The 27,773-nt window shown below is 40.6% G+C and overlaps 1 protein-coding gene across 1 annotated transcript in view; it reads left to right on the top strand.

The window, feature by feature from the left end:
* LOC145401757 (UDP-glycosyltransferase UGT5-like) overlaps window positions 1-27,773 on the top strand; it is an 82,079-nt gene that overhangs the window by 38,555 nt on the left and 15,751 nt on the right. The window contains exons 3-9 of the mRNA XM_080273937.1: window positions 2,993-3,186; window positions 3,768-3,863; window positions 4,258-4,351; window positions 7,661-7,752; window positions 9,655-9,788; window positions 9,920-10,139; window positions 10,741-10,884. Coding sequence (XP_080130063.1) covers window positions 2,993-3,186; window positions 3,768-3,863; window positions 4,258-4,351; window positions 7,661-7,752; window positions 9,655-9,788; window positions 9,920-10,139; window positions 10,741-10,884 — 974 coding nt within the window. The remainder of the gene's footprint in view (window positions 1-2,992; window positions 3,187-3,767; window positions 3,864-4,257; window positions 4,352-7,660; window positions 7,753-9,654; window positions 9,789-9,919; window positions 10,140-10,740; window positions 10,885-27,773) is intronic.

Genomic DNA, 27,773 nt, shown 5'->3' on the forward strand with positions numbered 1-27,773 from the left:
AATACTGTAACCAGACTGACCACACTGCAATTAGCAGAAGGCATAGGAGTTATTTGCAAGATGTGTGCGTAAGGAGGGGGACAGATATAGGTAGTGATCATCAACTTGTTGTGTCAAAGATTAAAATAATACTTAAGAGAATCGTTAATGGTAATTGTACAGGAGGTAATAATTATGATTTTGACGAGCTGAGAAGTGATGAGAACACGAAGGAAAGTTTCGGTGGGAATGTAGGAATAAGTTTCTAGTCCTGAAGACTTTGATGGAATCTGAAGACAATGATATTAATCAAATGTGGAGAGAGGTAAAAAAGATTTTGCATGAGAGTGCTGAAGGTTACTATTAAGAAAAAGGGAAAAGCGAGAAGGAAAAAGTGGATGTCAGATGAAACATGGAATGCAATTCAGAAAAGGAAAAAGGCGAAGTTAAGAAGTAAAGAACATGTTGATGGTAGTTGAAGTACTTAGAGCAAAGTACTGGAGTTTACATTCTGAAGTAAAAAGACTCGTTAGACGTGATAAGAGGAGGCTATATGATGAAAAGGCAACAGGGACAGAAATTAAATTAAGTAAAAATGACGGTCAGAGCACAAGAGCAGCGTATCAGGTCATAAAGGAGTTAACTGGGACTGAAAAGAGAAGGAAGGAAATACCTGTAGGAGATAGAAATGGTAATTTGATGACTAAAGATTTGGATATAAAAGGAAGGTGGAAAGAGCATTTTGAATCTGTTCTCAATAGACCAATCCCAGCTGAAGAGGACATTTTGCCAGCCGAGGGAGATTTGTAGATAGAAACAGGGGATATAACCTTGGAAGAGGTAGCAAAATCTATAAAGGAGCTAAAGAATTTTAAGGCCTCAGGAGAAAATGAAATATTCCCTGAAATGCTTAAGGTGGAAAATGATGACTTGATGAATGCGCTTTTGAAACTTTTTAATGTGGCTTGGGATAATGGTGGAATTCCAGAAGAGTGGAAAATGGAGTGATTATAAAAATACCAAAAAAGGGAGATTTAGGTGTGTGTGGCAATTGGAAGGGGATAACTTTGACACCTGTAGTTGCAAAAGTCTTTTCCAGAATCTTGTTGAACAGAATAGAGCCAGAAGTTGATGAAATTTTAAGAGAAGAACAAGCGGGATTTAGAAAGGGTCGACGTTGTAATGATCAGATTTTTGTTGTAAGGCATTTAATGCAACAAGCTAATGAGATGAAAGTGCCACTTAGTATGTGTTTTGTGGATTTTGGAAAGGAGTTTGGTAGTGTTTCACGTGGAGCTATGTTGAAAATTATGAGATTCTATGGTATACCAGAAAAGTTTGTAAATATTATTAGAAGCTTGCATGAAGGTACTTTTTGTAAGGTAATGGTGGGTGGTTCTTTGAGTGATCCATTTGAAGTTAGGTCAGGCGTGATTCAAAGAGTTCTTTCGCCATTGCTGTTTGTTTTGGTTATGGGTTATGTTATGAGAAAGGTTGTAAGGAGAGCAGATGCAGGAATTAACTGGAAAGAAAATATGAAGCTGATGTATTTGGACTATGCTGATGATAATGTACTGATTTGCGGAAGCATTTAAGAGATGCAGAGGGTGCTTGATTGTCTGGTGGAGGAATGAGAAAAAGTGGGATTGGTAATAAATTGTGGAAAGACTGAAATTATTAAGATGAACGTGGAGAACCAAATCGATTGTGTAATTGGGAATAGTTTGGTGAAGAATGTAGAAAACTTTAAATATCTGGGAACGATTGTATCATCTAATAGATTATTAAACAATGAAATTGAGGAGTGGATTAGACAGGCTTGGCGAGCTGTTGGAACGTTGAAATCTGTTTGGAATAATAATATGCTTTCGCTACATACTAATGTGAAAATTTGCAAGTCCATAGTTAGACCAATTTTATTTTATGGGCATGAGTCTTGGTACAGTACAATTGCAATAGACCAGAAAGTATTAGGATTTGAGAATAAAATACTAAGATGGATTCTTTGGGGTAAAGTGGCAAGACAGAGTTACAAATGAAAGAGTAAGGGATATTACGAGAGGGGAACCAGTTAATGAATATGTGAGACTGTCTCGTTGGAAGTGGCTGGGGCACATATGTAGAAAAGAAGGCAGTTTAATACAGGATGTGCCAGAGTGGACTGCTAGAGGAAGAAGAGGTAGAGGTAGGCCGAGGGAAACATGGTTGAGGACAATGAAAAGAGAAGCAGGAGAGGCGTGTTGGTGGGACCTGAAGGAGATGGCAAGAGACAAATATTGGTGGAGAGAGTTCATCTCGGCCCTATGCATCCCGTGGGGTGCCACAGGAAATGATTGATTGATTGATTGATTGCCTATTGAAGCTTTTTTCCCCATAAGAAACTTACGAAAATGAGGACCTGAGTTCCAGGAGTCCCCCCAAAACTGTCAGCTAACTACGCTACTGTACTAGACTGGTTGTAAACTCTTAAATCTACATTAGAAATGTTAATAAAAGGTAAATGAACTTTAAGCTTGTGCTCCAGCATCAGGGTCCAGTGTTGCTTCTTCTTGAGAGACTCCACAGAAGATGATGGTGAAGATGAAGGACGCTTCTCGGAGTACAAAAGGCATGCACTAGATAGCCGGGGAACGGGAACAGACTGGGACGAAGCAGAGGTAGTTGCTTGCCTTGCCATACACGACAGTGGCGCTGCGATCGGTCACACGCCAAATTTGAAACACTTTCTCATAGTGCTTTTCGGACCATCGAAGCATATGCCTCTCGTTTAGGGGAATTTGTCCTATATTTTTACCTTTCGTGCCTTCGAAATTTCATATATTGGGGCTTTGTGTTTCGGGAACTCCCTGTACTGCACTGCATTATGTTGTGTTTCTCAACAGGTGTGTCTGAGGTAATTTCTTATTAACTTATATAAGCTGATGTACATTAAGTTGCCACTTCTATTATACTCTTTTGTTGTATTTTGCTTTGATTGTTTTAATATCACCTCATATGTTTATTTCCTCAACAGGTGCCCTTCATATATGTTATTCCAGCTGGACTGATGGGTCCTTTTTCTCATATGACGGGAAATCAAAATTTCCCTTCCTTTGTTGCTTCCAAGATGTTTAGTTTCATACATCCAATGACCTTTACACAACGGGCTGTCAATGCCGTCTCAGAGGCCATGCAGGGCATTGTAATTGAATATCATGTCATGCACAGGTATGTGATACTTATATTCTGTTTGTTAATGTTATTTTACTGTAATATCTTGTGTACAATGTTGGATGTAAAACTGTCAAGGAGTCTTTAAATATTAAATACCTTAGCTGCATATAATTAACTGTATAGTTCAGTGATCTGTAGTATACTGTTGCTATATTGTACTTAATGTATGAGTGAAAACTGTAGGTTGAATAACATTATATGATATAATTATAGTCATTTGTAGGAACGGAATATGATAGTGTTGACAAGTTGTTGATCGTTTGAGGCCATTGATAGTTGATATACATAATGCCACCATTGCAATAATGCCATTTTATTTTACTCTATCTGCCTCAAAATAACTGTAATGTAATCTTATGGGAAATCTTTTGCAGAATATATAAAAGGCTAAGAAACATTATCTAATAAAGTCATACCATTATGAAATATTCTCTACATGTTAAGAAAACTCAAATGGTAGCAAAATTAAACCAGCGTTGCCTCATCAGAGTGAAGAAGTAAATACTTAGATGATGCTCTTTTAGGATGAAAAATTATTTATTCTGTACTGTGCAGATTTTATCATTGCACTACAGTATTGAGAATGAGTGTCGCCGTCGAGGTCTGTGCCCAGATGATATGCCCAGTATACACACCATCCGCTACAACTACAGTATCGCACTCATTAACAGGTAGGGTGTAATGCAGTTCACTGGGACAAGCTTCTTTCTTTCTGTCTGTCTGTACTATATCCACTTTACCTTGGCTTAAAACTTCCACCTTTCAGACCTTGAATATTGAATATTATTTCTCATGAGGATGTACTATGGAAAGGGTAAGAGATTCGCCTTCTGTCACCAAGGTACGTGAAATAACTGGAAAAGGAAAACAAATCATCGCTACGTTAAGTTGGATGAATAGTAATTCCGAGTTCATAGAGGCTGGCCATGAAAAACACATATCCAAAGTTTTCTGTCACCAGTGAAATGTTAAAATTAGCACTGGAGCATCCACTGTGCCTTCTGAATCTACTCATACCTGTAGTAACTTCTTCGACAACACATAAGTTATCTTCTGTCTCTACAGTGTGAAAACAATTGACTTGCCACCACGACCATTTGTCCCAGCTGTAGTACATGTAGGGGGCATCCACTGTCAACCTCCACAGCCTCTCCCAAAGGTAAAAATGATTTAGTGTGCTTATGCTAATAACGAAGTCTTTTTTTTTTTTGGCCATGGAAAAAGGAAAACACCTTATTGACTGTGTAAATTATGAAGCACTGCGCGGCAGAAATACCTCTAAAAGTTGCTTAATAATTAGACTTTGTTCACAACTTCATTTCTCAGTTTAATGCAGCCCACAATATGCCACCATATATGTATCCAGGACTATCATTTTTGACACTTGATATGCATGCCATCCCATCGTCTGAAGCCTCTAAGACAAAGTAGTACTAATGCCACACCCCTTTCTACAGACACTGTACCAACTTTATGTATTGTCTCAAGAATGGCAGCAGTCACTGCTTTTTTTTAACCCAGTCTGTTTTATGGTTGTCAGTTTAACAATTTTATAGAAAGAGCTGAATGATTAATATCCATGTACTAGCATAATTTTACAATGATACATGGTTTTACCAAAATTATGTCAATTTTAGTTCATGTATTTGTGATTTATATATATATTTATGTTTAATGACTTTCTCGCCCACCTTTGAGAAGAGGTATAGTGACCTTTGTGAGTTTTATCAGCTCTACTCTGTTTTCCATCTTTTTTATTCATTCAGTTCAGGTAATGTAAGATATTCAAGGAAGAGATAGGCGCAGCGTGTGAGGCGGTTTGTGGAGTGAGGAGGAGATGCAAGGGTGTACAAGGGACAGCATAGTGGAATGATGAGGTGAAACGAGCTGTGGAACAAAAGAAGAAGGCATATGGTGAATGGTTGGCGAGTAGAGGTAGGGGAGAAGATGAGAGAGAGAAGAGAGAGGTATATGTGAGCAGGAGAAGGGAGGTTAAGAGAGTGGTGAAGGAGAGTAAGAAGAAAATATGAAGAGTTTGGGAGGAATCTGAGTGTGAAATGGAGGGAGAGTAAGAAATTGTTTTGGAAGGAGGTAAAGAAAGTAAGGCAGTGTGAAAGGGGAAATAATAGGGGAGTGAAAGATAGGAATAATAGATTGTTGGTGGAGAAGAGAGAGAAATTGAGGAGATGGAAGGAGCACTTTGAGGATTTGTTGAATGTAGAGAGCGAGAGCAGTGTGAGTATAAGTGGTTGGGGAATGGCTGGGAGAAGAAGAGATGAGAGGAGGGAGGAAGAGATCAGTAGGGCGGAAGTAGTGGAAGCGATGAAGAAGATTAAGCTGGGAAAGGCCCCAGGAATTGATGGAGTATGTGGTGAAATGCTTAGGTATGGGGGTGAGATTGTTGTGGAGTGGATATGGAAGTTGTGTAGATTGGCTTGGGAAGAGGGAAGGGTTCCAGAGGACTGGAAATCAGGTATAATTGTTCCTCTGTACAAAGGAAAAGGGGAGAGAGAAGTATGTGGTAACCATAGGGGTATTTGCCTTCTTAGTGTGACTGGTAAAATATATGGTAGAATACTCATTGATAGGGTTAGGCATATGACAGAGGAGCTAGTTGGAGAAGAACAAGGGGGATTTAGGAAGGGAAAAGGGTGTGTAGATCAGATATTTGTTCTAAGATGTTTAGTGGAGAAGTATCTAGAGAAGGGAAGGAAAGTGTATGCTGCCTTCATGGACTTGGAGAAAGCTTATGACAGAATAGATAGGCAAGGTATGTGGAAGGTATTAAGAATATATGGAGTGGAGGGGAAATTGTTGAGTGCTGTGAAGAGTATGTACGAGGGAGCTAGGGCTACGGTGCAAGTGGATGGTGAGCTGAGTGAGTTCTTTGATCTCAATGTGGGACTGAAACAGGGGTGTGTGATGTCTCAATGGCTGTTTAATATATATATGGATGGGGTTGTAAAGGAGGTGCAAGGTAGGGCAGTGGATGTGGGGGTGGCTCTAATGAATGAGGGTGAGATTTGGAAGCTTCCGGTGTTGCTGTTTGCTGATGATGCAGTATTGTTGAGTGAGGATGAATGGGAGTTGCAAGATTTGGTGAATGAATTTGGGACAGTGTGTAGGAGGAGGAAGCTGAAAGTTAATGTAAACAAAAGTAAAGTTATGGTGTTTGAGAGGAATGAAGTCACAGAATGTACAGTGAAGTTGGATGGTGAGGATACGGATAGTGTGCGTGCATTCAAGTGTTTGGGTAGTGTGATGAGTAAGGATGGAACTTTGGGGGATGAAGTACGTGAAAGGGTACAGCAAGGAAGGAAGGTTATTGGTACACTGAAAGCAGTGATGAGAAATAGGGAGGTGAGTATGGAAGTTAAGAAGTCACTGCATGATGGTATTGTGATCCCTACCCTGACGTATGGAAGCGAGGCGTGGACCTTGCAAGAGGGGAACAAGTCAAGAGTGAGAGCAGTGGAAATGAGTTACTTGAGAGGAGCATGTGGAGTGACGTGGAGGGACAGGTTGACGAATGAAGAAGTGAAGGAACGTTGTGGGGTAGATGTGGATGTGGTTGAGAAGATTAGGAGAAATACACTGAGGTGGTTTGGACATGTGGAGAATATGGAGAATGAAAGACTGACTAAGAGGGTGTATGTAGGTGAGGTGGAGGGAGGGGGAGGGAGGGGTAGACCGAGGATGAGGTGGAGGGATGGAGTCGAGAGGTACATGAGGGAGGGGGGGTGAGTTGGGGGGAGGCTAGTCAAATGGTGGGTGACAGAGTGACTTGGAGGCGTTTTGTCTGCGGCCACCCTTTGCGGGATTAGGGCGTCGGGAGATAGATAGATAGATAGATAGATAGTTCAGGTAATACTGCTGGTATCCTGCAAAGCAGTGACATTATGACAAATACATATATACTTCTTACTGTAGAGTTGCCAGTGCTCTCTCTCTCTCTCTCTCTCTCTCTCTCTCTCTCTCTCTCTCTCTCTCTCCTTCATGTCAGCATGTTATACGTTTTTGTCCCTCTCTGGTTCCACTAAGAGTAACACCCACAGGTAAGGCTTTTGTAATCAAGAACAGATTAACCTTTTCAGAACAATGGGAAATATTTCTCTGTATCCTTGTTAGTACAATACGATTTTATTCAGTTCAAGAGAGAACTCAAGAGGCAAAAAAATTCATGTAGGTTACTGATACCCTCCTCACTACCAGGTATCCCTCAGAAATAAAGTAAAATTATCTGATAATAACAAGAAGGAAAGAAAATATTTTAACGAATGAGTTAAGATGTAGCTTACTAATTCTGCTGAAGGCATGATATATATATATATATATATATATATATATATATATATATATATATATATATATATATATATGTGGAGCCATCTCTTGCACTTCATACTACAAGTGCACAATCCATTTTTCTATCTTTTTAAAAGAGCAAGAAGATATTCTGTGTTTTCAGGACTTGGAAGATTGGGTGAAGGGTGCTGGCAAAGATGGCTTTATATTCTTCAGCCTGGGATCAGCAGTGCCACCGTCCAGCATGCCAGAGAAGTGAGTCAGAGTCATGTATTCACTAGAAAGGTATACTTTACTTTCTTGTTACTATTATTATTATTATTATTATTATTGTTGTTGTTGTTGTTGCTGTTGTTGTTTTGTTGTTGTTGTTGTTGGTGGTGGTGGTGGTGGTGGTGTCAGTTTTACGCCTACATTATATGTTTTATGGGTCAGACGGTTTCACCCGACAGCATTCCTCCGAACTGCTGTGTTTCTCTCCTGCTTTCCAGTAATTCCTCCAACTCAGTGGTTGGCACACACCAGCTTGTCCAGTGCCTTACCCAGACCACCTCTCTTTCGACGGCCTGGTATCACTATCCATGTACACACCCAACTCGCTTAATTCATTCCGTTGACAGTACAAGCCATCTCAATCTCCTTTCTACATCCTTTGTGATGCTTTCCACTCCCAGCCATCACCTCCACTCTTCTGATGGTACTTCATATTTGACCTTTACTCCTCATATTTATCGAATCATCCGCATGTCTTTTTGTTTTAATCTCCCTGTAGCTTCCTCTGTCACCCTATGCTTCACTGTCTTACAACATGATTCCTGTCACAGGTACGAAAAGTTTTCCTTTTTGTGGACATTGAGAACCCTCGAGAGTCAATAGCACTCTGTCCGACATCGTCCTTAGCAATGTTGGCATCAGTAAGGTAGCAAAATTTACCTACAGTTTCCAATGACTCATCTCTTACCATGGATGGCATTGGTCTAGCATCGAGTGGTCTGGCGACGCCTCTACGTATCCTACACTGAAAAACTGCCATCAGGTTAAAGCTATCACGCACTTTTCTACATCTCTTGTTTACCCAGTGTTTGCATCGAGTACGTAATGTACTACAGATATCTCTACCCACACTCAAACTGCATACACAACATGACCATTTACCCGAGTCCGCAACCATCCCTAATGTCATTCGCTGATTATACTGTAGCTTTGCATTCCCGATGTTTTCAATGAGACCTTAGTCTTCATAATATGTTCTCTCCACTGCTTGAATTCTTCAATACATTTTTTTACTTTAACTTCCATCAGCACTAGATTACCTGCTTATAAAAGTTTCTATGAGCTCCTCTTCCTCAGATCTCGTGATAATGATTCCATGACCATTATGAACAGCTATGGGTTTAGGACTGATCCCTGATGTATCCCAGCCTTAACACTTTTAGTCACGGTCAAGTGTATCCTGTGTATTCGCATAAGAACGCAAAGTCCACACCATACCACACCAGAAACTTGAAGGGATTTGAATCCTACACTTATAGCACACACAAGGTTCCGATTCTGCCAAAGCCGCAGAGTGTTATCATCACAGGCAAAGCATGAAACAGTATGAAATTCAGTACTGCAAGCACCGCGAATTTTGCTCGTAAGGACGAAAATCCAGGCACGGAAGCGTTCATAAGACTGCAAGTGCTAATCTCAGACTATTTGCTTTAGTTCCAGTGACTATAACGATACTTTCATCATTTGCATAAATCATTGTCACCATCCCATCAGTCCATACCTAAGTTCCCAACTTTCTCATTTCTTGCCTGTCACTTCCATTTGGACACTATCAAAACCTCTTACTGGTCCATGAAAGCAGTATCTCATCCTTAGCCAAGCAGTTCTCCTACAGTCGTCTGCCAGTGAGTATTAATGAGGTTTCGAGATCGAATCTAATCCAGTTCAGATCTAACTACTTTCGCCTAACATATCTCCTATCAGCTGAATAGTTTACTTTCGGGACAGACAGGAGTGGTAATAATGTAGCACACACACAATTAAATATTCACGGAAACTTGAGTCAGGAGATTACGAAGCGGTGGTCATACATTTGGTATAAACTAATTATTTGACTTGTTGTTAGGCTGAGAAATGTCCACATTTCTACTGCTCTCTGACTAGGCATCGGAAGACCTTTGTGGAGGTGTTCGGGTCACTGAAGCAGAGAGTCCTGTGGAAGTGGGACAAGGACACAATGGAGGACCTTACCCCCAACGTCCGGCTTGGAAAGTGGTTCCCTCAGCAGGATATTCTTGGTACGAACCCATAGCCCTTTGTTCTAATCAAGGTTAGTGTTGTAATCAAATGTTGATCTGTTTCACCTTGGATTTGCATTTTTTTTTTTCATTTACCTATTTACAAGCAACCTTAATGACCATTGTCCCAGGCGACTCTCGGCTGCGATTGTTCATCACTCACGGGGGACTGCTCAGCACTCTGGAATCCATGTACCATGGGGTGCCGGTCCTGGGAATGCCTGTGTTTGGAGACCAGGAGACCAACATGAGGGAAGTAGAGAGTGACGGCTGGGGTAGTGTGTTGCTCTGGGACGACCTCACGCCAGACACATTAAAGAATAAAATACAGTTTGTAATGCAAAACAATGGGTACGTTTCCTAATACTCTTCTATAATGAATTTTTTTTTCTATTATCATCATTATCCTGTTTCTTTTATCACGCTGCATTGAAATCTTGAGCAATGCTCTTTTATATCCTCAAGATATAATTCAAAGGTGAAAGAAATCGTCAATTCATTCTCTTCTCTTCTCTTCTCCTCGATGGTAGAAACAATGATGTTCGAATTACATTTTTTAAAATCTTTAAGCCATTATGAAGGGGAAAATTTCCCATCCTGTTGTGGGTCTGTCTTTAATCACCTTTTACAACACAAAACGTATGCAGGTGCTGCATTTTTCTTCCTTTTTCAGCACCAGATATTCACGACGGTTCAGTGGCAAGTTTTTTTTTTTTTTTTGGTAGATTTCATAATTTATAGAGCTGATGGCCATGGTCGTAGATGATAAAGAGATTGTGTCAATCAGGAAACTTCATTGCTGTACCAGACCATTGCACATGGCTCTGCTTCAATTAATATTACACCTGATGGAAGTCTGTTCTTGATGTGTACAATTGCTTTGTCATAGCCCCAGTAAAAATCATCAAGTACTTCCCTACTGTGCTGGTTTTAATACTTACTTTACCCTCAGGTTCAAAACACGGGTAGCGCAAAAATCTGCGGTGATGAAGGACCAACCTCAGCATCCCAGTGAGGTGGCTGTGTACTGGGTGGAATATGTCATGAGGCATAAGGGAGCTGCACACCTCCGCTGCCCTGCTTTAGATATGCCATGGTATGAATTCTACTGGTAATACAGTAGTTCTTATACCCTATGATGCTGGAAATATAGCTGCTTTATGATGATTTACCACCTGTCACTGATGTCGTTGGTTTTATGATTATCTAATTCTGGAAACACTACTGTACAGTATTTTTTCTTGACACTGGTAAAACTAGGGTATTTTATTGAAACTCCAGCATTCGGATGGAAGAGCTTTTGTAATATTTATAGTTATAAAGACGATCTCAAATGAGTTCATTGAGACAGTACAGGCAAGAAATAACCCTACGTATAAAAGTGGAATATTGTACTGCTGAAGGCAAAGCCGTGCAGAACTGTACTGGCTGAGAATTTATCGCTTACTGCCTGACTGACTTACGAACAGGAGACAGGGTATTAGAGTGCTTGGTCGGTGTACTTGGACACTGTGTTGTGTAATATATTGTAGATACATAATAGGATATATACTATATTTTGATATAAGCGATAATATTGTACTCTTTAGTATATTACATTAGTTTTTATTTTATTTATTCCGGAAGACAGTTATGATCATTATCATCATCATCACCATCCGGAACTCCTTTCCCACCCTAGGGCAGGGTGAGGAGTAGCAACGTCCAGACAGCCTAAGTTTGCCCAATTCAGCGGGCTACGCTTCCATTCACTCGTCATTCAAGACCACGGAATTCTGGCTCCATCAGATAGGCCAAAAACATTTAACCACGTTCTGTAGCCTCAAATATACCTATCTGATAGAGCCAGTCCGAAAGCTGTCACGTTAAAAAGGATGCCAAATCCCTGGTTATGCTCTTCTCCGCATAACATTCATGCAGCCAGCTCGGTCTCTTGTCAGTCCCTTAGCCTCACCAACTTCCATACCTGTCTTCCTTACACACTCATTCAGCATATCCCTCCACCTTCTTCTTGGCCTACCTCGCCTCCTTTCTCCTTCAAATTCGCACAGATATACCCTTTTCATCACGCCACATGACCAAACCATCTCAGTACACTCTCTTTGCGTCGCATATTTCACGAATCACATGATTCTATATCCTATCTACTCTCTGTACTCCACATACATTCCTCAGCATTCTCATCTCCACTGCTCGTACTCTTGACTTTTTTTCATGCCACACCCTAGTCTCACATCTGTATGTTAAAGTTGGTACTAACACTCCTTCATGTAAGCTTGGCACAGCTGCAACACTCAAGCCTCTGCTTCTCATCAAGGCCTGCCTCACCAATTCCAGTCTCTCCATTCACTGTAACATCACAGTGGGAGTCACGTTCTCTCTCAATAATCATCGCTTTACTTTTTTCTACATCTGCTTTCAATGCATAACGCTCAGAGACATCTACAAAATTCTGCACTAGTCTACCAAGCTCTTGTCCGGTGTTTGCAAGTAGCACTTCATCGTCAGCATACAATAAATTTGAGCTATTCCATCGATCACCATTCATTACCAACGCCATCCCTCTCTCCATTACTCGTCTCATTACTTCTCCCATCACCCCATCTGTATATATATATATATATATATATATATATATATATATATATATATATAAACCATGGGAACATCACACAGTCTTGTCGCACGTCCACATTGATCGTGAACCAATCACTTAGAAGCCCATTTACCCTTACACATGTGTCACTACCATCAGAAAAACTTTGACGACACCTAGCAGCTTACCATCTACACCATACATGCGCAAAACCTTCCACAATCATAATCTATCTACATGTTCGTATGTTTTTTCCAGATCCATAAATGCCATAAACACCTTATAGTCCTTCTCACTCGCCTTCACCACTATCTGATTACTCAAATATTTGATCCACACATCCTCTGCCACTCCTAAAGTCACCCTGTTCGCCACTCAGTAGGACTTCTGATATCTCTCATACTTTCTCTTTAATAATTCTTCCATATACCTTCCCTACCACACTCAGTAGACGTATTCCACGATTAGTCTTGCACTCACTTCGCTCACCTTTATTTTTGTACAGGGGTACAATTACGGCCTTTTTCCACTCTACTGGCACAGTTTCACTCATCCATGCCTTCATACATGTCTCCAACAAGCACTTCATTCAGCTTTCTTCATTACACTTTTAATCATCTCTGCATACACCTCATTAACCCCAGTTGCTTCCATTTTTCAGCCGCTTTACAGCGTTCTTCACCGCTTCGAGTGTCACGTTTCCTGGCACTGCTTTCCTTCTCTGTACACCTTCAAAACCAATCATGTTAACAGTCGCTTTGCCCTCACCATTCCTGTTCATCAGACTTTCAAAATGTTCTTTCCATCTGGTCCTTACCTCATTCATTTAGCTTAGTAAGAATAACTCAATATGGAAAGAGACAATTTGTCCTTGCACGTTTGGAGGCCAAGCATGGCTGAGGCAGAGGAAAGACTGCAGCAGTCCTTATCACTTCAGCCATAGGCAGTATTTTTACTCTTGTCCTAATAATGCCTATTTATACCGAAAAATATTTATTGATTTATTGTAGTTCATGTGGCTCCACCAGATTAAGACCTTGTATTAACCTCTTCACAACAATGTCCAACTTTCTTATTAATTTATTTTTAAAATTCTGTACTTCCTAAGTAAGGTGACGGACAGACCCGAAGAAATCGGTGGTTATGTAATACCTAACAATATGTCTAATCTTTCCAACTCAAAGCAACTGAACATATGCCTACTATTGAAGACAAGAAAAGAAAAAAAAAACAATAGAAAGAATGAAATATAAATGAGCCAAGTCTTTTAAGGAATAGAGGAAAAGCTAAATGCAAGAATTCCGAAAAATTGTTCCTAAAAGAAAAAAGAAAAATCAGGATCCTGTAATATCAAGAAGTCTGAACACATCGCCTTAAATGACTGGAGGTCATAGGCAAAAGGAAATACAGACAAATGAATACACTTCCAGAATTGACATGTTGCATACATCAAGGATTAGGAGTATCTGCTAAATATTGCACGAGAGAGGTGGAGAGAAACTGGGGGAGAGTTTGCAGCCAGGCGGGTGCTACTTATCCGCTGTAACTGGGGAGAGAAAGAAGCAGGTACTTCAGAGAAACAATGATCATTGAGACTACGATAGGAGAGATAAAGATCCAACAGTACAGTTTGGCGAAAAAAGAGAGGATGAAGGGAGTCAGTAAGAGTAGGAGAGTTGATGAGAAAACCCTTCACTCCACCCTATTGAGAAGAGCTGTAGCCTATGTGGAGAGCCCCCTCGCCGCACATGAGATTTGGAATCCACATAGGGGCTAATAAAACCCCTGTATGAAGTCGAGCGCTGTGATGGAGTAAAGAAGGCATGGAATCAGCTTACCACCCCCAGTCACTTGGATGTAAATTTTGCAAGAAAGTTAATTATGATCCCTCCAAAAAAATTCTCTTGAGAATTAACCCCAAGAATGTTGAAAGATGATGCAGGATTGCGCTGAAATTTGTTAAATATTCAAGGATACTCTCGTGGAAAATTTTGGCTTGTCAGATGTTGTAGGAACTGAGTCTATGATGCATTACTAATAATAAGGTTGATTTTACCCTGACAGATATATGAAACATGTCAGACACTAGGTGTGGCAAAGCCACATCCAGTCTTTCTTGAAACTGTTGCGTGAACGGTATGATAAGTTGACAGAAATATGAAGGATTGAGTTATTGGCAAGCGAATGGATAGGGTTAGATGTATATCACAGGTCACTTAGAATAAGAGAGTTAGTGACAGGACAGAACTCCGAGGATCACCACTGTTGATGGCTGTAGCAGAAGATCAGAGGCCGTGTGCAACAACTGTAGAACGACCAAAGAGAATGTTTGAGATGAAGGCTCAGACAGATGGTTAGAAACCGTAAGAAACCAGATTGATCATTAAGGATTCATGACAGACTCGATTGTAAACCTTTGAGATGTCATGTGCTATGACAAAACTTTAATCATTTCCCGAAAGTACAATAGGATGACCATTATTCTGAAAGGAAGGTGAGAAGATCGCCAGTACAGGGTCACTGGTGGAACATATACTTGCGACAGGAAAGGTTACGAGAGGAAAGGTGCTCTATTTTTTTTTTTTCTTGAGAATAGATTCAAAATCTTTAGAAATCGAGGATGTTAAAGCAATTCAGCAATAGTTAGAGGACTGAGTACGGTCATCGTTCTTCAGAACAGGTGAGAGAGAGCAAATTTCTGGCAAGACGGAAAGGTACAGGTCGACAGACAAAGGTGAAAGAGTTTACCTGGGCAGGTTGTAAGCACAATAGCATCATTGATCAAAACAAGAGGACCAACTGAGCAGACCCGTATTCCTTGGCAGTATTGAAGCCAGTAAGGGTAGAAAGTACATCAATTGAAGAAATTTCAATGTCAGTCATGAGGAGGACAGAGGGGAGAAAAGCTGGAGGAACAGCACCATAATTTTCCAATGCAGATCATGAAGGACAGAGTCTAGGAGAAGAGGTCTGCATCTTTAATAGAAGAAACAGCTACAGAGCCATCAGGATGGAAAAGACGACTGAAGATGGAGGAAATAAATTTGCTGGAAAAGTTTTTCGTAGTGTGGCAATGAACAGAAACAAAGCAAGAGTTCAGAGCACTTATTCTAAGAAGAGCAAAGAAGAAACTAGCATTGTACTGGCCGTGTTTATGCTGGAACCTATTGTAGGCCTTCTCCCTGTTGTGAACATCTGAACAATCGAGATTAATTTTTTCCCTCCATCAGTCATGATAAAAGAAAGGAGTGTATGATTCCATGTCCTAGAAAGTAACCTTTGAAATATGTGACAAACACAGAGACGGCTATCGGCCTTGAAAACAATAATTATTGTAGGAAACATCGAAGAATTATCACCTAAGAATCTCCCAATCAGCAGCTTAAAAGTGCCATAATCACTTGTTCCTGGGAAGGTCCATAGGCCGAACTGTAGCAATTTTATGGGTTAACGTTACAAAACTAAGATCAGAGGAGCCCAGCATGAGAGAAAAGATTAGAAAAGTAGGCAGACGGGTTATTTGTAAGGAAAAGGTCAAGTATGTTAGAGCTTTCTTTAAGGCAGTCAAGGAATTTGAAGGATGTTTTACTAGCTGCTCTAGGTTAATTTAGAAGAGTTGTAGATTTGTTCACCAGGTGGACCAGTGAATTCAGAGGAAACCCAGAGCTAGCAGAGAACATTCAAATCACTTTCTGTGGAGAGTTCAGAAAAAGGAGAATTTATAAAATGTGCTCCATCTTTGAAGTTAATAAAAGAATTCTCATAACTGAGTGAATAAAGAATAAATAAACACCACATAGATAGTCAAAGAATGATAAGATAGCCAAAGCCAGAATGTAGACAACTCAAAGGATTCAAGTTCATGAACACCAGAACAAGATATATAGTGTCCTACTTAACTATCTTCAGCTTTTATGTGAGTATAGAAAAAGCAGGAGGATACAAAGAAGGCTTTTCAGTCAGTTGCTTCAGACATCTTAAGTCCCAGTGAGGATGAGAGGTGGTGTTCAGTCACAAATGTTGAAGAAATGGATAAACAGTGAGTCAGACAATGATCCAGTACATCTCACTTGATCGTCATGGAGACAGGGGTAGATAGTGGGGCCATTTATGTTCCCCCCACCTTCTCTGGGGATTTCGAGGCTGCATGTTGAGGCATTATCACTGCAAATTTTGGAACGGGAAGCATCATGTGAAATGTATATCGAGTTTGGTGTAGACGATTTGAGAAAATTGTACATGAAAGTGCGTGTATGCTGGCCTGCTCGCTATGTTACCGAAACACTAGATAAGTTCATCGAAGGGAGATGGTCAGAGGCAACTCCTAAGAGCAATAGCTTACGTCTCGCGGGAGGGGGGGAAGTGTGGGAGACTTATGCTTCTCCAGAAATCTATGACGCCCCCCCACCCAGCTCACAAGGTAAGGTAGCGTCACACTGGACCATTTTTCGCTAATTACTGGCCAGAGGGGCATTCTCTTAAGCAATGGCTGGTGGCGTTTGCTCCCTGGTTGGACGGAGAACACCAGCCACCAGCCGTTGCTTGTGAGAATGCCCTTCTGGAAAACAAAAGCTTGGCGCTCAGCAAGCCATGAGCGAAAAACGGTCCAGTGTGACGCCACCTTTAGTGGTAAATGTGTACTGGGAATGGAACAATCAAGAAGCAAAAATATCATCATGGATGAGTTTATAGACAAGTTTTCGGTCAATTTCAGCAGTTAAAAAAAATAATGCGTTCTGAAACACACGGGAGAAGGTTAATTAAATGTACTTAAGTTCTTTATGATGTAGACTGCTTTGCTGTATCATTTACATTTTATTGTGATATATTCTTTGTTCAGTGCAGGCTATGTTAAATCTGTTGAAGTTAAGAGCCTGAATGAGTACCTGAAACATGGACATCTAACAGCTGTTTCATACTGACTGCTTTGAGTGAGCAACATGTACAGTAGATGATATTTTCATTATGATATGCTTTACAGAATATTTGTTTCTAGTCTGTTCTTCATAGTACTTACATAGTTTTGAATTTCTAAGGATATTGGACATGTTCTACATTGTAATACCCAAAGTAATCATAATGGCACTTATTATTTCATGTGTTATAATAATTTTCACAATCTTGTGTGAGTAATTTTGGTGAGCAGAAGTAAGCAGTAGAAGCAGTAGTATAGTAATAGTGTCAGTAACACAGAGGTTAGACCAGCATACTCTCCTGTCTCTGTCAGCACTAAGCTACATGCGCATTACACACCACACTTCATTTCTATATTTTAAAACAATGACTTTTCAACACCCAGCCTTTGGGTCCAGAATGGGGAGGAGACATAAAAGGCCCTACCATCCGCCCTTCTCCCAGTGACGGCCAAATGAAATGGATAGGACCACTGTCTGACTCAGTATTTAGTCATTTCTACAGCATTCGTGGCTTTTTTTCCAATTTTCTTTCTAGTGAAAACCACCTCTCTTCTCCTAAACCTCACCTTTCTTTCCTCACTGAGACTCAGTTGTCTGAGGCGACTGAGAGCAAACCTATCTTTGTATCCTCCTACTTTGTTCATACTCACTTCATAGCCAAAGATGCCTGTTGTGTGTATGTATGCAACATAGCTTGCTGTCGCATTCCTGAATTTAAATCCTCTGGATTCTCTGCTCTCTGGGTTCAGTATCCATTCAGTCTCATTCTAAATATATCTGTGGTATCTGAATAATCCAGAATTCTACTGGCTATGAAAAATTCTTTGAATATCTTACTTCTAAGGTGTAATGCATCCTATCAGTTTCTCTTTTCTGTGAAATCTCTGTACTAGGTGATTTCAATGTTCACAACGACCTTCGATTCTCCTCTCCATTCATTGATCCAGCTGGTGAAAAAGGTTACATTTGTTCTCTCCTTAATGACGTAGAGCAGCAAGCAGCTCATACAGCCATGTAGCCTACTCGTATCCCTGACCGTCATGGAGAGAGTTTCAACATACTTGACATCTTCCTTACAGCTAATCATTCGGCATACTCTGTTGATCTCTTTTCTCTCGGTTTGGCTCCTCTGATCACAGCCTTATCATCTTAACCTCTCCTGTCTCTCCACCACAGCCTGTGGCCCAACCAAAAATTGGCAGCTATGGCATTTAGGAGCTGTTGAATGGGAGGTCCTGAGGCCATACATCTTTGTGCTTCCCTGGAATAATTACTGCTTCCATGGCAGAGTGCCATCCGAGTGTGCCTCGCGCTTTACAGAGATTATTTGCTCTGGCAGGGAAGCATAATTTACTTACTCTTATCCTGTGACTAATGCAAACAAAAGCTTTGGCTTCATGGTGCTTGCTCTACTGCTGTCCACAAGGAGAAGGCCTACAAAAGTACCAGATCCTCCCCACTGTTAAATGTTAACTCTTTTATATCTTTGTCAGGAACTGTGTTTAGTATGTTCTATACCCTGCAGCTCACCCGTCTCCTTCTCCTTCTGGCACATTACCAAAAACCTCTCTAACATTTTACTTCATCTTTCTCTCTTCCTTCCCTCTGTGAAGGGCTCAGTAGCCGTTTCTTTTACTGAAAAAGCAGAAATTTTTGCTCAGACTTTCTCCTCCAGTTCCTCCTTAGACAATTCCAGTGCTGTTTCTCCATCACTGTCCACCTCAGACTTTCTTGTGAATGACATTATAATATCATCAGTTTACGTACTTTCTGCCTCACCAGCCACAATACTAACAACGCATATGGGCCTGATGGGATTGTTTCTGTTGTACTTGAGAACCTTGCTTCTGTGCTTACACCTTGCCTAGGTAAACTCTTTTGCTTTTGTCTGTCCACTTTTACCTTTTCTTCTTCTGACAGTTTGCTTTCATTCAGCCTGTCTCAAAGAATGGTGACCATTCTCATTTGTCTAACTATCGTCCAACTACTTAACATCCTGTATTTCTAAATGTTTTGAATATCTTCTTAACATCCCCCCCCCAAAAAAAAAAAAGGTAAAAAATAAAGCACCATTCCTCTTAGAACCCTCATTCCAAGCTCCAGTATGGGTTCCACCGGATGTGCTCCACTGGCCTTCATCTCTAGCTTCGTTTCTGGTCGTTCTATACTACTGTTGTAAATGGCCACCATTTTTCTTTTAGAGCTATCAGTAGTGGTGTTACACAGGGCTCCTTCTTGGCACTAACTCTCTTCTTTCTTTTCATCGATGACCTTCTAAGCTGTACATAATACTTTATCCACTCAAATGCTGAAGACTCCACTCTTCAGTTTTCCATTCCCTGCTTGCAGTATCCATCTCAACAGTTACTCCAACAAACAGAGGATGAGGTATGGCACATCTAATGTCTGACTTGGTTTATATCTCTGAATGGGGTAAAAGAAGTCCTGTTTTTTATGCATCAAAAACCTCAGTTCTTACATCTTTCAACCTGTCAAAATGTTATGCGGGAGTGTTACCTAATTTTTAATATTATCCAAATCAATCGTGCATCATCTTTGAACATACTTGGGGTTTGTGGGAAATATTTTTTGCGGTCTTCACTTTGTAAAATAGTCGTCCCTGGTTAAAAGCAGAGGAAAACCTGGAGAGCATTAATAACTATTCAAGCAGTATTTAACTCTGAGTTTACGTTCGGTTTAATCATTCTTATTATTAATAAATTAAATGCTACTGTGTTTAACCCTTGTGGACAACTATGTTGTACATATACATGTCGGCGGGCGACAAAAAAAGACTAAGCAAACTGGCCCCCAACATAAATCTTAAACTGCCGCATTCACTGTGTTACAGTGGAATTGTGGGGTCTTAGGAATAAATTACAAAATATAGCAATCTTGCTTTCCATACACAGGCCAGATGTTGTTTGTTTACAGGAGATGTGCCTGGAGGATCGCCCTGATCCTCAACAGTTCAAACACTATCACTCGTATAGAAAATATGAAGGTCATGGAGTTGCCATATACACACACAAATCACACCCACAAACGGGAGTGATTCTAAATTCTACTCTGGAAGCAGTCACGTGCAGAGTAAAATTTAATAACACGTATCTGTCTATTTGCTCTCTGTACTGTCCTCCAGATGGCCTCATTGATAGTGATCCTCTAAATTCACTATTTGAACATCTGCCTGGAAATAAGTTAGTTGGGGAGCAAGTAGCCGACCTAATACTACAGTCCAACTTCTGTCTTCTGAACGATGGTAGAGCGACTCGTGCAGATGATCGTACTGGTAACTTTTCGGCCACTGAATTATCTTTGGCCTCCCCTAGTATACATCAAGATTTCTCATGGAACCCTTATGACGACTCCTTGGCAAGTGATCATTTACCCATCTGTCTTTCTTATACGCGTGACATTGTTTCGGACCCTCCACCTCCAAAATTTAACTATAAGAAAGCAGGTTGGGGATCCTTCTCAAGGATTGCCAAGTTAGACATATCTGGGGAAACCATAAATGTTAGGGTCGAAAATTTAACTAATTCAATATTACACTTAGCTAAGGCTGCTATTCCCAAGACTTCTACAGTTCATATGAAGCACAGAGCACATTGGTGGACACCAGATTGCTGACAAGCATTAAAGAAACGCAATAGGAGATACAGGATTTTTGATAGTCAGCCTACTGAGGAAAATTTTATTGCATAAAAACAGGCACGGGTTGAGGCAAGGAGAATAATAAGAAGGGCCAAACATGACTCCTGGCGGTCCTTTGTGTCCACGGTGACTCGTACTACACCATTAACCCGAGGCGTCCCGTCGACATACGGGCACGTCACAACGTTTTGTCACAGCTAGTCCAATCGACGTGCAGTACATCGTGCAATTGCAAGGTTCATAATTTGCACAATTTTCAATTTTTCCGCATGATTTTTGGTACGTATACACGGGACACCTTCCTTTACAAGATGCCAGGCAGGGACAATGCCTTACCCCGCATGACCTCCCCTTCGCACGCCATTGTCTCAGCAATTCATCTGTAATCAGTGACCTGGCCAATAAAGTCATTCAGGGCCAGAGTGATTCCCCAATCAATGACAATGTGGAGGACAAAGTTTACATAGCATTAGAGGAAGAAACAGTCAGAAATGATGATCAGGTAATGTCACCAAAAAAGGTCAGGTATGTTGATGTGTCTGGTGAGTGAAACAATGCTTATATTGCCTATATTACTGTGTGAAAACCAATATATTCTTGTACTACATATAAATTCATACCAAATAAATAAATAAATACCGTTTATGGGTGGTGTGGAATAGTTACCCTCCCATAGAAGTCGTTTTCTTTCGAGCCAGCCTGATAGAAAACCCAGTAAGGTAAGGAGTACTGCTAGCTGTATTGAGTATTTTAAACCTCAGGTGAGCGATTTCTCTATGAATTTTCAATGTTTCTCACCAAAAGCGGAGGTTTGAGCCAAAAAAGTTTTTTCCAAAATTCACCGGGATTGGGGGAGTCAGTGGTGGAAAATCGGCCGGGACGTGACGGGTTAAGTAAAGTCTGGTTCACCATAAGAATATTAAATAATAAAGGCCCATACTTCGCTGTCACCACCCTGCAGGTGAATAACACCATCTATGACGAGCCCGTGGACGTTGCTAACATCCTCACCAGGAGTTTTTCTCATGTAAGTAGCTTAGCCAATTATGATCCGTGTTTTCAACATCATAAACGCATGGCTGAGCTACAGATCATAGACTTTGCCTCAGAAGACGTAGACTTCCCGTACAACCAAGAGTTCACGCTAAACGAATTGCTCCTTGCCCTTAAATCCTGTAAAGACACCAGCCCTGGACCAGACACCATCACGTACAGTATGATCCAGCATCTTAACCCGCCTCATCCTGGAGATGTGAATTCACGTCCTCACATGATGTGCACTCATATCCCGGAGACGTAAATTAACGCGGCAACATTGCCAGGTCCCTAATTTACATAATTTTCAATTTTCGCGAGTGATTTTTGGCATGTATACATGGGACACCCTCCTCTACAAGATGCCAGGCAGGGACAATGCCTTACCCAGCATGACCTCCCCCCCCTGCATGACCTTTTCTCAGCAATTCATCCGTTATCAGTGACCTGGCCAGTAAAGCCATGTCATGCCATGGTACGAAATTCAGGGCCAGAGTGATTCCCCAATTGATGACAATGTGGAGGACAAACATTAGAGGAAGAAACAGTCAGAAATGATGATCAGGTAATGTGGCAAAAAAAGGTCAGGAATGGTGATGAGTTAGTGAGTGAAAAAATGCTTATAATGCCTATATTACCATTTGAAAACCAATATACTCTCATACTACATATAAATTCATACCAAATAAATAAATAAATACCGTTTATGAGTGGTGTAGAATAGTTACCCTCCCATAGAACTCGTTTTCTTTGCAGCCAGCCTGATAGAAAACCCTTTAAGGTAAGGAGGTACTCCTACCTGGATCGAGTATTTTAAACCTCAGGTGAGCGATTTCTCTATGAATTTTCGATGTTTCTCACCAAAAGCGGATGTTTGAGCCAAAAAAAACAGGTCCAAAAATGTCAGAACTGGGGCATACCACTGCCCAGAAAACGTCGGGACGGGGCGGGTTAATGAGGACAACCTGATTAAGATGTTAGCATTGTACAATGAGATTTGGGTGTCTCGAACGTTCCCAAACTCAGGGCACTTTGCGCACGTCATACCGATACCCAAAGAGGCTGTTCGTCTTATGAATCCCACTTCATTTCGTCCTATTGTGTTGACTTCTTGTCTATGTAAGGTCATGGAACGTATGGTTAATAATAGGCTTCTTTTTGTTTTAGAGTCGAAGAATTTGTTAAATGATCAACAATGTGGCTTCCGTAAATACAGAAGTTCACTAGATCATTTAATGAATTTGGAGCATTGTATTGCAGAGGCATTTGCCAATAAAGAATTCATGATAGGGTGTTCTTGGACATCCATAAAGCCTATGACATGACATGGCGACGCGGTATACTAATGAAGTTCTATGCTTATGGTTTAAGAGGACATTTGCCTGCAGTATTTTTATTTCAAATTTCTTACGGGACAGGACTTTCTTTGTCAAATTGCCCCATAACATAACATCGGATATATTTATCCAAGAAAACGGGGTGCTGCAGGGAAGTGTGCTTAGTCCCAATTTATTTAGTATTATGATCAGTGATATTCTGTCATCGGCTCCTATCCCAAGGAATCTTAAATACTCGCTATACGCTGACGATTGTACAATATGGTACTCTTCCTATAATGCACATTTTTCGGCTGGGCGGATTCAAGCAGCCCTTGACTCTGTCCACCAATGGGCCTTACAGTGGGGATTTAAGTTTTCTGTCCCTAAGTGTGCCGCTGTAGTCTTCACTAATCGTAACTTACCGAATTTGTGCTTAACTTTGGATACTCAGGCGGTACCATTTCAAAATTCCATAAAGTTTTTGGGAATACATTTTGATCGTCGTTTGAACTTCAAAATTCATGTTAATAATTTGATTGCTTGTTGTGGTAAACCTTTAAATGTCCTCAAGTACCTAGCAGGTACTACATGGGGTGCCGACAAAAAATCTTTATTAATGGTGAATAAGTCCCTTATTCGATCAAAGCTAGACTATGGCGCACAGGTGTATGGCTTGGCATCCGATGCAAATGTGTCTTGGAGACATTCGGTATACCCGTGTAGCTCATATGGAAGTGGAGGCGAATGTGCCTTCCCTCTGTATTCGCCACAACCACCTGGCTTGGTCCTATGGACTCAGAACATCAAGGAAAAGTAATATCGGCAATGTGGCCTGTACCCCCCTTGCTTTAATACCACCATCTTCTGCGGGGGGTGCGTCGGCCACTTGCCGTTCACCTCCACTTACTAACTCAGGAGCTTGGTGTGGACCTCAGTGACTGTGACAAGTTGGTGATTAAAAATATAGCACCTTGGGAGCCACCCGGCTTTACTGTTGATGTATAATGACTCCCAGCACCAACGACCAAGGCGCCACAGGTGGAGGTCCACCACTTGTTTCGTAATATCATCATTCGTCACTTGGTGTCCCACTAATTATACATGGACGGTTCCAAGTCGAGTGAATGTGTGGGTGCTAGTGTGTGGTCGACCGAATGTGCCCTCAGGTATCGGTTGCCGACTCATGCATCTGTGTTTACCTCCGAACTTTTTGCTATCGACAAAGACATAGACTGTGCTCTCAAATCTCGGCATGACTCATTTGTCATATTTTCAGACTCGAAATCAGCCCTTCAGGCAATTGCATCTTGCACTACAGACTCGCACGAGATCCATGGCTGCATCATTAATAAGTTGCATTCATGGAACAAGTCATTCACGCTGATCTGGGTGCCTGGCCATTGTTGTATTTACGGCATTGAGCAGGCTGACTTACTTGCAAAGTCGGCTGTAGAGCTCGAGGAGACTTGGGACTTTCCTCGTGATCTACGGTCGAGTCTCTCTCTCGGAAAGAAATCAATAAATCTTCTGTGGTAAGATCAGTGGACCAGACTTATTATTCCAACCTGTAAGTCGTACCTGGGCGACTGGGACTCTGCCAACCGTCCCAGTCGCCTGGAAGAAAAAGCATTGGCGCGATTACGGCTTAATGCCACCATATTAACGCATATGAAACCTTATATGGAAAGACGATTCCCACCGCACTGTGACATTTGTGATGCGGTGTTATCCATCAGTCATATCATCCTGCGCTGTCGGCGATTTATTCGTGAACGTACTTCACTTATAAATTACTGCAGCACAGCAGACGTCCCCTTCACCCTTTCCACCATCCTGGGTGATGGAGACATTGTTCTGACTGATAAATTTATGGCTTTCTTGAGAGAGACGGAACTGATCAGGGTGATGTGACCTTTTTACTGTATGGTTATGGTTTTTATCAACTGTAAATATGTATATATTGTACTATTAATTAGGGTTGACAGTTGACATATTTGAAATAGTTCCTCCTCCCACTGATCTATTTCTAATATTGATGTCCCCTACATTAAACCCCGTTCCATGACTGACAGTCACCAGCTGATGAGTGCAAGTGTGCAATATAGAAAGGTATTGGGCACTTGCAGTCGATGGTGTTCTGTTGGGTGAGGTACTTCACTCTTGTACGTATTATGTAAATATAGTATACCATCTTGCTTAAGTTATTCTAATTAGGGCCGACAGCTGATGTATATGGAAATGTTCCTGACTTGTCTGGTTACCTTTCATATATTGATGTCCCCTATATTAGGTTGTGCCTCGACTGACAGTCACCAGGTGATGAGTGCAGGTATGTAATGTTGAAAGGCATTACAAATCTGCAGTCGATGGTGTTCTATTGGTCGTGGTCTTTTTACCATTAGTGTAGGTCTAGCTATTTGTCTCTGTAGGATTTAGTATAGGTCAGCGATTTGTCAATAAGGTGATTAGTTTCAGGTTCTTTAGATTAGGCATTTTGTTAATAATGTAAGGTAAAAAAATAAAAAATTTAAAAATTAAATAAAAATACAAAAAGTAATGAAATAAAAATTAATATACATATATATATATATATATATATATATATATATATATATATATGTACGTGTGCATGAAAGTGTGTATGTTCATATGCATGGATGTATGTATGTATATAGATATACATATGTTTGTATATATATGTCACTGTATATACATATACACTATATATACATATATATATATATATATATATATATATATATATATATATATATATATATATACTGTATATATATATATATATATATATATATATATATATATATATATATATATATATATATATATATATAGTTACCTTAATGGCCAGGGGCTTCGGCCCCAATGGTGGATAGGCAATAAAATAAAATAAAAAAATAAAAAAAAGCAATATTCAGTCACTCTGCAACCAAAACTCGTCGAGTTAGCACGTTGCAAAAACGCACCTCAAGGACGCTTGGGAGCCCAGGCAACCGACCGAAACATTGGGCTCGTCATCATCTGTTGTCTGACTCTTTCTAGCTAAGTAACCTTCTCGATTTGGACAAATCAATGGGGAATTAGCTAAAGAAATAGGAGAGTAATAACTTAGGTGAGATGTATTATTATCAATTACACCAAAGCCTCCTAAGAGACTTATGTGAATTTACTGAAAGTCGTGTCAGATTAACACTCGTCACACAAAGGAATGTATAAAAATTATCTGACAGGGTTTCATTCTTTCAGGATTCATCTTGGATTGATTATGTTACCTCTTTTAAATTCTGCTTCCAAGAGATTTGATGTGCAAAGCCAAATCCGTGCCTTCTTTACACCTACACAGTTGTTGACTTTATACAAAGGTTTTATTCGTCCCTGCGTGGAGTGTAAGCCTCATGTGTAGGAAGGCCCTCCACATACAGCTCTTGTCAACAAAGTGGAGTCAATGGCTTTTCGTCTCAACCTCTAACTCTTTGTCACACTATTGCATCTTTATCTCTTTTCTATTGCTTCTACAGTGGTCACTGCTCCTCTGAATTATCTGCTTGGATCCCTCCAACACAGCAGTGGATGCATAGCCTGTCTAGCAGCAAACTTTCATCCCTTTTCTGTCCAGCTTTCTAATGTAAGAATTAACTGTCACTCCAAGTAATTTATGTATGCAAGAGATCAGCTCTGAAACTGTTTTTCTGCTTGTACTTCTAGTTGCCTATGTCCCCCAGTCCTTTCAGTGCAGTATACATATATATATATATATATATATATATATATATATATATATATATATATATATATATATATATTTTTTGTGGCTGAGGGTTAGTGCTCCTCCCCAGAAAACAACTAACTAAAACAAAAATACAAACAAGAGGCCTCGGATCAGGACGGACCAACAGATAAAGACGAAGGACCGGAAAGAGGACATGGTATGGATTACAACATGGAATGTAAAGGGTGCGAATGATGAGGTGAAAGGATGATTGTTCGGGTGCCTGAGGGCGCAAAAGTGGACATATGTGGATTAACTGAGACCAAATGGGAGAGATAAGAGTGTGAGAGAGTGGGAGTATGGATGCGGTATATGTGCGGGAGTTGGTGAGGATGAGAACAAAAAATTGTTCAGGTGCTTGAGGGTGCAAAAGTGGACATACGTGGATTAACTGAGACCAGATGGTGGGTGACAGTGTGAGCAAGTGGGAGTATGGATAGGGTATATGCACAGGAGTAGGTGAGAATGGTGACAAAAGAGGGTGTATATATCATTGTGTACAAGAGATGGAAGGAGAATGTAAAAGAGTACGGATCATTTGGTTCAAGGACTGTGTGGGTAAGATTGAAAGTCAGAATACAAACATGAACAATTGTGTGTGTGTGTGTGTGTGTGTGTGTGTGTGTGTGTGTGTGTAATTCACCAGGTCGGTCAGGATCACTTGATGGTCATGAC

This window comes from Coenobita brevimanus, chromosome 56 (genome assembly GCF_032717465.1).
Source record: "Coenobita brevimanus isolate Jiangsu-jjx chromosome 56, ASM3271746v2, whole genome shotgun sequence".
NCBI lineage: Eukaryota > Metazoa > Arthropoda > Malacostraca > Decapoda > Coenobitidae > Coenobita > Coenobita brevimanus.